This window comes from Polypterus senegalus, chromosome 2, assembly GCF_016835505.1.
Source record: "Polypterus senegalus isolate Bchr_013 chromosome 2, ASM1683550v1, whole genome shotgun sequence".
In the NCBI taxonomy this organism is placed as follows: domain Eukaryota; kingdom Metazoa; phylum Chordata; class Cladistia; order Polypteriformes; family Polypteridae; genus Polypterus; species Polypterus senegalus.
The window spans coordinates 63,006,463-63,017,155 of NC_053155.1; the positions used below are offsets into that span (position 1 = coordinate 63,006,463).

Genomic DNA, 10,693 nt, shown 5'->3' on the forward strand with positions numbered 1-10,693 from the left:
AAGAATAAAGAAGTGTGACGGAACACCAGAATAACATGGTTCACCTTACCCAGCTGCATTAGATATGTCTGCTGTCTCAAAATATATAGCTCAAAGAAAATACGGGAACCCTTAAATTACACATCGCATCATGATGAACAAAATATTCAGGTGGAAAATTTTTTGAGTAATACTGTGTAATTCGTTGAGAACAAAATGGTCAATGGAAACTAAAATCACCAAGCCGTTGAGGGCTGGATTCAATATCACACCAAACATCAGGCTGATCGACTTGCATGAATTTCATCATGGAACTCATTATGTGACTACGTTTTGTGTTTGGACACCCACGTACCTGTATGCATTCCCAACAGTGTCTGAGCATGCTCCTAATGAGACAGCGAATGGTGTCCTGGAGAATCTTCTCCCAGACCTGGATCAGGGCATCAGTGAGCTCCTGGATGGTCTGTGGCACTACTTGGCGGCGTCAGATGCACTGAAACATAACTTCCCAAAGGTTCTCAGGTCTGGGGAACATGCGCACCAGTCAATACCATCAATGCCTCCTTCATCCAGGAACTGCCTACACATTCCCCACATGAAAGTAGGCATGAGGTAAACAGAAAAGAGCAAAATACAGATTTGTGAAGAAGCTCCTTTACTGACTTGGTCAGAATCTTGACCAAATAACCTGAATAGTGCCAGCAGTAATCAATCCATTCAAAATTCTTTTTAAAAAAAAAACAAAAAAAAAAACCAAACTGTTCTGAAGCTAAGAATATTCGAACAGTGATGTGTACAGACATATCAAAGCAGAAATATGATTGTAGAATCTAATTTTTGTTAGTTTTGTTTCTGAAAATTGGATAAAATCTGTTTAATACTCGGTTTATTAGGCCAAACAATGTTGGATTTTTGAAAGTGTATCTATTTTGACAGTGTGTGAGAAACATAAAATGAGAAATTTGACCCAGTTATGTAGATTGTTTTACGTAGCTACAATGATAAGGGCAACACTTTCTTTGGTTGGCATCTTTTTCTGCCTTCTAAAAAAATGAAATAAACAAAAACAAACACTTTTTTTTTCATTTCACATTATTGTGCATTTTTTGACTCCTGTAGCTTTTTGAAGTTGGTAGTTGGTAGAACAGTGTCTGGGAATAAAATTCTCTTCAATGACATTTTGTTTTTACCGTGAAAGCAATCACTGATTTCCTTTCACTGCTACTTTTGCTCTTAAGTTATGCGGTCTTTGATAATATAGTAGCAAGACTAAGCTGTCCTCAAAATGCCTTATTCTATTTTTCATTTTGCTTATTTATTAGATGACTCTGCTCAGAAAAACAGTCTTTTCAACCTTCCATATCGAATGGTTTTTGCTGTTGCCTCTGAGGACTCACTGTTTCTTTATGATACACAGCAGTCATTCCCATTTGGGTATATATCAAATATTCACTATCATACACTCAGTGATGTCACTTGGTAAGTAGAATATCTCCTTTCTTCTCTTGATATACTTTTTAAACGATTTTAATCTATGGTTCTTTTTTTAAAGATGCAACTTTAAGTAGATGTATAATAAAAATTATAAGACAACAAAAACTTTTTTTTTTGTACTTGAAATACATTCATTTCAACGTGCCATATTAATATTGGTATTATGAAGTCAAGTGTTTTTTCTTTGTACATTTTAGATCTAAGATGAATATGAAGCAAAAGTACATGAGTTTTCCATTTCCAAACATTTCTGTTCATGTTCGCTTTAACATTTTTGAATAATATATATTTTTTTTGCATTCTGTTTCTCTGTTTCACTTGATTACAAGTATCAGGGCAAGTTTAAAAAGTATTAAAGTGGTACACAATTTTGCATTTGAAAACAATAGCAGTCCACATATTCTCTAACATCACATCTATGTTTTTAAATCCTCCTTAGCAGTGCACTTTTTACTAAAGCCTATTCCATACTTATGAGGAAGTTGTAATCTGGATAATTCTTTAAGCTTTACGTTCCGTTTGGTCTACTGACTGTAAACATAGAAGAAGTAAGAAAATTCAGCATTTCACAGCCAAAGGAAAGGAATTCTTAAATAATGGATTGAGCTTCAATTGAAAGGTTTGATTTCATAAAGACAGCTTTACAGTGGAGAAAAATCTTTAAAGTAGGGAGATGTTTAGAAAATTAAAGCATCTCTACTTTGTGACTTTTGTTTATTTAATTTATCTATTCAATGACCAATGTTTTCTGATTATACAAATGGAAACAAATGTCATAAACATGACAAAGTAGCACTTCTTGTCAATGCTGTGCTTTTACTAAACCAGCTTGTAAGAATTTGTACTCATTTTTGTGACACTTGTAATGTTATTTAGTCTATCAGTTCATGTTAATTTCAGAGTTTGAAGGCAATACCCCAATATTACTATAGCTACACACACAAAAGGGAAATAGGCTACAAGGAGAAATAAGGTGTTTGCCCATAAAATAAGTTTTAGTAGATGAACGAACTCGTGCATTTCAAAAATGTAGTATTGGAAACATAGTTTGGTAAAGAAAAAGGAAATTTGTTTATTAAGAGTTGATCTCCTTCAATCCCCACCCTTGTTTCTTCTAATCTACCTAATCCAGTTTGAAGGTCTTAAATGGTCAGAGCCTGCCCTGAAAGCATAATACACAGCAAAGGATCCAGTATATTATAAAAGCACACAATACTGTCAAGCTTAAGTGCTTTACTCTGCATATGGTTCACACTGACATTTTTCATATTAGTTTTAGCTTAATTTCTTGTAACATTTTGGTTTTTTACATGTCTTATATTTACAGAAATATAATGGAATACACTGGCGAGTAAAATGTTTTTATTTCTGTTTGGAATTCTCCTTTCATTTAAAGTTTGATAGTGTTTTTATATTTTATTTAAATGATTTTTTTATCTATTTACTTATTTTTCCTATGGAAATAGAATATAGTGTAGGAATTATTTGCATTAACTATAGAAACAATGAGTGGCACTGTACAATTAGTGATAGCATATCAGACTGTTGCACAAGCTAAAGTTAATATTTTTATTATTTTTTAGTTTGGTTATTTATAATCCTTACACTGACTCTCTTTTGTTGTTGTCGGCAACAGGTCAAGTGATGGTTCATTTTTAGCTGTTGCTTCCACTGATGGATATTGCTCCTTTGTGACTTTTGAAGATGGTGAGTTGGGGACACCCCTGAAGGAGAAACCTGTACTTGAAGTTCAAACTCCAGGAACAGGTTTGGAAAAGAAAATGAAGAGGGTTCAGAGGACCTCGTCTCCAGTGCCGAAGTCTGTGGACCTAAGTCCTGTAGGAATAAAAAATGGAGACTCTGCCACTACCAGCCCATCTGTAGAAAAGAGCCCATGTAGTGCAGAAGGGAAGGACTCCATTGCCACTCCTCAGAATGCCAAAATGGCAACTCCAACTCTGATTCCAGAGGAGAAAAATACTTTAAATGTTGCAAGCACAAAAAGTAACCAGCCCCGGAGGATTATGTTGAAAACCATAGAAAGTTGGAGCAAGCAGAACTCTGCCAATGTACCCACACCTAGGTAACTTGAATAATATTACATATATACAGGTATATATAAAAACCATGTTTTAGGATGGTATATATATAAAAACCATGTTTTAGGATGGTGGATCATAGCACAAAGAATGACAGAAATACATGTAATATATAAATAAAACAGTGCCCCAACACCCCCTTTTTCTGATAGATGCAGGGCTTTCCCTTAACTAGTTATTAATGTTTATTCATATTTTATCTTTTAGTGGAAAATACATAGATATCTTGGTTTGCTCCACTTTATTTTGGATCAGCTAACTTCATGCAAGTGAAGCATCACTTGACCTCTAGAATGTGTGGTGGCAAGAGAATCCATTTATACAGCTTAAGAGAGTTAATTTCCAAATCTCTCTTCTGATCAAGCACAGCTATTAAAATTCCTTTCATCACAATGGAACATTGCCCTCTGGTGACCACTGGGCACATTACATCCTTGCTTTCCATCCTAAGCTGCAAGGTTCTCTTAACTGGCCTCCAATTTGTAATACTTCCTGAATGTCCAGGTTCTTCAGTGTTCCTGAAATTCCCAAAAGAGAATAGCCATTAGGACTCCGCCAGTTCCCCTTTGTACTTTCCTAAAAGCAATTTCTCTACTGGAACTTTGCAGGTACACAGTGTGCCTGATAGGGCCTACTGCTTGGAAAAAAACAGTTTACACACAATGAAATGTGTTTCCTTTGGCATGGTATCCATTAAATATGGTTTCTAAATCATCTTTGGCATCACTCTGCAATGATTATATATTAATTAATAAAGTTTGATTAAAATGTTAACTCAATTCTTATCTAGTGAATTTCTTTGCTGTCACATTTGATTTTTTTTTTTTTTCAGATGCACAGCTGTTTTAGCTTTATAGAATTTACAAAACAATCTATGTAAAATATCCATCACCGACAATAACAGAATATATGCAATAATAAACTGTATATTCTGTTTGGTGTATTATATAAATAAACATTAAAGAAAAGAGGATTTATATTCTTGTTGAGATCATTTTTTTTTTTGATATGTAGCTCTCCATGTATTACTTGCTGCACTGTTTTTTTTACGTGTTTGCACTGTTCATGAGGCCAAGATAAGGGGGAAAAAAAAAGAAATGCAGGTTTCATAAAAATGAATACCCTGCAGCTCAGAAAGAATAGCACAGCACTGTTCTGTAGGATTTATAAGATTTACCAGAGGCAACTACATTTATTAATGTAACTATATGCTGTATTGTTTTTGTAAGGTTGCGGATATTCTGGTTCAACTTTCATTGTGATACACAACTGGGTATTTGACAATTTAAATCCTTGTTAAGCTTACTTATTTTTATAACGTTGTCCTTCAAATGGTGTTATAGATAGGTGAAACTAACCTTAGTAAATATTTAAATAATATGAGATGTTATGTTAGCCATTAAAACAAAGTATTGCTGTTCAGGGATAAGCACATTTAAACAGAAACCGATTACTTGGTAAGCTTATAGTGTGTCTGTGTTCAAAGAAAATTGCAAAATCCTTGAATTTGTTTGTAGTTGGAAAGGGTCGGTCAGGCTTGCTGATGTAAAAAGTACCCATTTAACTTAAGCCTCCTTTAGGGTCCTGTATAAACTGTAGCATGTCAGAAGCTGGATAGGTGCTGTTAGTGAAATTAAACTCTTTAATTGCAACTGTGTGATCCATGCAAAGGCCTTGGCATAAATTTTGCAAGACAGAACAGGGGAACGGCAGCCCTTTTGATTACATGCACCCATCCCTAACACCGCAATGTGTAAAACCAAGCCTCATCACTCATATATTCAGATGTAACTTTAAAGAGTTTTTTTTTTTGTTCTAACATACTTGAAGCCGTTTAACTTTAGAGAGCTGTGATAAATAATGGCACAATGTGTATTCTTTATAAAGAAATGTACATTAATGGAGACATTCATTGTTTGTTTATATGTGAACCTTTGCTAATAATTCAGTATTTTTTCCTGTTTGTACACATTTTTAATATTTTTTTTCTTCCAAAGTATTTTTTTTTTGTGATTCGTTTAAAAAAAGAATCATTCTTTGATCTCCCAGTGCCTTTTGAAGATGTCCCTGTTCTACTTAACCTGTTAGCTGACTCTCTAACATGGTTCTTGTATATTGCTGTAACTTAATATGTGAGTTTCAGTATACCGTTAAAAATGTAAAATAATATTGGAAGTATAACTTGTTATTAACAAAACATTCATACCAACTATTTAATTCAGTTAAAAAAAGGCTATCCTGACAGGAATTACTAACCCAGATGGACTTGTTTCAATCAAACTTCAATGTTTTTTCAAAGATCGCTTGTAATGATGGTTGGGATAGTGGCAGAGAAAATGGTACCTAAGAATGTTCAATCAGTGTGAAATTTACTTTTCTGTCAGTTGCCACTATATTGTCAGGCTCTGTACGCTTTGTTAGCTTGTGTTGCAAGATCCTAGTATTCCATTAATTTTACTAAATTGACTTGCATGTATGTGAATACAAAATGTAAGCACATAATAAAAGTTGACGCAGATTGATGCACCTTTTATATTTTAATGTATCAGCAAAATTCCACATATTCATTTATATGTATATAAATATTTTAAAAATGGAAATAAGTTATTCTTTAAGTACTTGCCTGTTCTGTGCCAATGTTTAGTTTGATACCTGTTACCAAAGTCAGTCTATCAGTGGAATTATCTTCCAGCTTCATGCATCTTTGGACATGACAATTTTTGTAGGTTCATTGCAAAGTTGCTCACACATCCTCTTGCTGGACGAGGATCATTACTTGAAAGGAACTTCTCCTGTACCCTACCACATCAATTGAACCATACTGTGACCGAGTTACACTAGTTAAATATTTTGAGTTAGAGCACTGCTTGAAAATGAATTGCATCTTGAAGCCAGGAATTGCCCCCAAATTATTTGTCTATTTTTGTTGCTCCCATATTGTGGGTTTTTTTTTTTTACAGTCTTCCAGATCTTTGGCAAAGAAGCGTGCCAACCAACCTTACCTCATGATAGATTTAAGTGAATGTATCAAACATATTTTTTGTAATATGGTCAAAAAGGTAATTTGTGGTATTAACTGTCTTGGGTCTTGAAGTCTCCCACATATCGTCTGTAGACATGATCCCGGATTTTCTTTCTGCAAACATAGAAAGCCCACTTTAGTAAAATAAATGGGCACTTTAATTTTGTATGTGCTTTTAACATGATCACACTCTTCAGAGATACTCATTCTTATTTGGTAGCTATAGACTTCCCCATTAAATACAGTAATTAATGAAACTAAATGGGTAGTAAGTTCAAGAGAATTAGTAGCTGCTTGCACTGTAATTACTGTACCTATCACATTTAGAGCAGCCTGCCGTATTAGCCCATGCAAAGTGAAATCCTTTCTTTGTTACATGCCTTCGAATGTTTACATAGCACCAAGAAATTTGTTAAAAATTCCCAATTCTCTTTTAAAACCCATTGGAGTGGTATATACTTAGTCTTACCCGTCTAATGTATTTGGGAGTAGTTACTCTCTCATGCTGTAATGGGTTTATGAGTATGTACTGCATGCATTTCAATTATGTTTTCTTACTGTATATGCAATTAAAATGTTGACGCGGTAGTTATCATGGTGATGCAGTATGTTTCACAGCTACCTTACAGCTCAGTGGACACAAGTTTAAATTCTAGCAATGCTGCTGTCTATTGCTAAGATAAGCTCTGACTCACTGGGACCCTGATTTTTTATTTTTTTTTTTTTTAAACCACATTATGTATTGTGCTAGAAAAAGACCAGGACTGAGACTGTACAATAGTTGAACCTTACATCCAGGATGAGAAATGTGGATTCTGTTTAGGCCTTGGAATAGAGTGAGAACTCTTTTGCCAGTATTTTGCCAGTTATGTCTCGATATGCTTTTCATATTTGGAAAAACTTATTGTACCTCAGAGTATCTTGCTTCTAAAGTTCGGACTTGTGGTTTTTTGTTTCTTCTCACTTTATTTTATATACATATTTTATTTTTATTTATTTATTTTTTTTGCAGGAGAATAGCTCTTACACCGGTTTCACCAGCATCATCCGGCATGTCTAATGCCATGACACCTACATCTTCAGTGGACAAAGTAAAACATGGTTAGTGTTTTAAATATTAAATTTATAACCACATTAAGTCAATTTACACATTTGTTACCTTTGAGTCCTCTATCCTGCATGCCACAACACATTGTACATTAGTTTTTGGTATGCTATTGATAAAAGGATTTGATCATTGTATGTTCAAACTATATTATGTATTTCCTTAAAATAAATGGGTTAGTGTGAAATGGATTGTAAAGTATATAAATATTTAAGGAAAAAGTAGGTTTTTTTTATATTAAAGTAATACATGATTATTCTTCAGACATACTGTATCTCCTGAGGTTTAAAACTGTGTTTTTAACTTTTCCAACCAGTGCAAAGCTCACAAAGGCACACGATCATTGAGTGGTGGTGCGTTTGTTTATAGTGTACCTCTTTACTAATTGGGGACAAAGCAATGTTTCATGCCCCTTCAGGCATTAAAGTGGATACACCTTTAAAACTTACACTAATAAAGACTATTAAATATAGCACCGCGGTCAAATCTAAATGTACACAGTTACATTCAGTTTGGTGATTTCAAAATGTTGGGGAGAAACGAGATAAAAACAAAACCATAATTGTGGCATGCACAAAAGAATACTTTGGTCTACAGCTGCAGATGAATTATGCATAAAACTTTAATATTGGAACAAGTCATAAGTGAGTAACTGAGAATGGCAGCCACAGTAAAGGGACAGTTAATTCAAATGAAATGTATAGTTTGATTTAATTTCTTTTAGTTAAGACTCTAATCACATTCACGTCTAATTTGGAATGCATCGTGGCACACAGGCAGAGGTCTGCTAAGGGTGTAAAGTTGGTGTCCCAGAATACCTTACACAAAGTGAGTTGGGGACTGAAGTGGCGACAACAATGTCTCAGAAGATTGTAGTTGTGTGTAGTCCTACATTGTCCAGTGAGAAACATGGCTATCCACTACAGGCTTTCCGTGAGTAACAGGACCACCTTGATATGGTGTTATACTTTCAGATTGCCCTGAAAAAACACCAGCATTGCCCACCAATAGTTGTATTAGTGTCCAACACAAGGAATAGGCGAATGCTGCCTAGATTAAATATACTGTATTGTTTGCATATATAAACCTGGTGTTTTACTTCAGAAAAGTACCCGACACCAGTCCAACATAGTCTCAGCTTCTCATACCCAGTGGAAGTTCAAAGGGACAATGTGAAAGAGTTTAGAAAGTGGCAGATGTCTTAATGGGCACAATGGATGGTTCCCAAACCATTGTTAATTACATTGACATAGATGTTGTAATCATCTTTCACAGTCTCAGTCCTCGCATGGATATATTATGTTTCTCATTTTTCCACTTTTGCATCCATACAGTCAGAGTTTACCACAGTACATAGGGCTGATCACTTGATCTCACAAAAAATTAACAATTCGGGCCCTTTCACACTTCTTTGTTTGAGTTATCCAGCATCAAATATCTGGGACCCTTTTTAACAGAAGTGCAAGTATATACCAAGGGTACAGTTATCACACCTATCGAGTTATCAGCTCTTTAGGGTAGATCTGATGCTTATCCATCTAGTGGATACTGTGAGTGGAAATTAAATATAAGTACCTACCTCGCTGAGTCTTCTGTTCTAGTTTTAAGTATGGCCACTTAAGATGGCCATCTAAGCCTCATGTTGTGTTTTGTTCTTTTTATTTTATTATTAAATACAGATAGACCTTCCCCTCCTGGAGACAACTTTTGCAAACCACCAGCACCTAAGCGCCCTAAAAAAGAAGACCATGAGCCTTCACAAGAAACTAAATCTCCTGAAACCAGATGATTTTCCAGAATTAAAACTGTAATGGCATTTTTATTTTCTTTGCACTTCCTGTATAGCTTCATTTTTTGTATAATGATAAATCAACTTCTTGTACACAAAAATTTGCTTCATTTTTGTATGATTAAAATGTCATTTAATATATCAGAAAATTGGACCACAGGAGTCAAATGCATAATCAATCTGAAAATCTTAGTCTAATTAAAGATCAGTTGTCTATGTCAATGCTTCCCAAACTTGGTCCTGTGACTGCAGGATTTTGATCCAACCAGAGTCCTAATCCATGACAACACCTGATAACACTGATCTCATTTAATTAGCTGGTATTTTTTTTCTCTTATTCTACATTCAGAAAAGCACAACAGCATGATTTTTACATTTATAAGACATTTAGAAATATTTCTGCTTTTCCAATAGATTTAAATGTTTAAATCTGTTTTGTTAATTTCATTATATTTTGCCCTCTGTACAGTTTTCCCCTTCATTGTATCTTCTTAATGATAATTAAAAACGAGCAGAGCAGACACGCTGGCAAACACTGAATAATCAAAGGCTGCAACTATTTTAGAGTCAGACCCACTAATTAGTAAATAATGGATTAATTTAACAATTAGAACACCTTGAAAAATAGAAAGAAAATCAAGATGAAAATACTTCTAAAAAGATTAAACAAACACATTTTTCCCATATAACTGCTTGCTACATTTTTATATATATATATATATATATATATATATATATGTATATATATATATATATATGTATATATGTATATATATATATATATGTATATATATGTATATGTATATATATATATGTATAATATAATGTATATATGTGTGTGTATCTATACTAATAAAAGGCAAAGCCCTCACTCACTGATTCATCACTAATTCTCCAACTTCCCGTGTGGGTGGAAGGCTGAAATTTGGCAGGTTCATTCCTTACAGCTTCCTTACAAAAGTTGGGCAGGTTTTATATCGAAATTCTACGCGTAATGGTCATAACTGGAAGCAGTTTTTCTCCATTTACTGTAATGGAGATGAGCTTCAACGCCGTGGGGGCGGAGTTCGTGTGACATCATCACGCCTCCTCGTAATCACGCAGTACATAGAAAACCAGGAAGAGCTCAAAAAGCGCTTAAGAAAACATGCATTATATAATTGAGAAGGCAGCGAAACAATAAGAAGCGAGCGAGTGACATA

At 34.3% G+C, this 10,693-nt stretch overlaps 1 protein-coding gene across 2 annotated transcripts in view; it reads left to right on the plus strand.

The window, feature by feature from the left end:
• The window catches only part of chaf1b (chromatin assembly factor 1, subunit B), a 57,280-nt gene extending 47,688 nt beyond the window's left edge, over nt 1–9,592 (plus strand). For both annotated transcript variants that reach the window (XM_039743851.1, XM_039743852.1), the window contains exons 11-14: nt 1,305–1,461; nt 3,113–3,559; nt 7,610–7,698; nt 9,382–9,592. In XM_039743851.1, the coding sequence (XP_039599785.1) occupies nt 1,305–1,461; nt 3,113–3,559; nt 7,610–7,698; nt 9,382–9,491 (803 nt within the window). In that variant the 3' untranslated portion in view covers nt 9,492–9,592. The remainder of the gene's footprint in view (nt 1–1,304; nt 1,462–3,112; nt 3,560–7,609; nt 7,699–9,381) is intronic.
• The last annotated feature ends 1,101 nt before the right edge of the window (nt 9,593–10,693 follow it).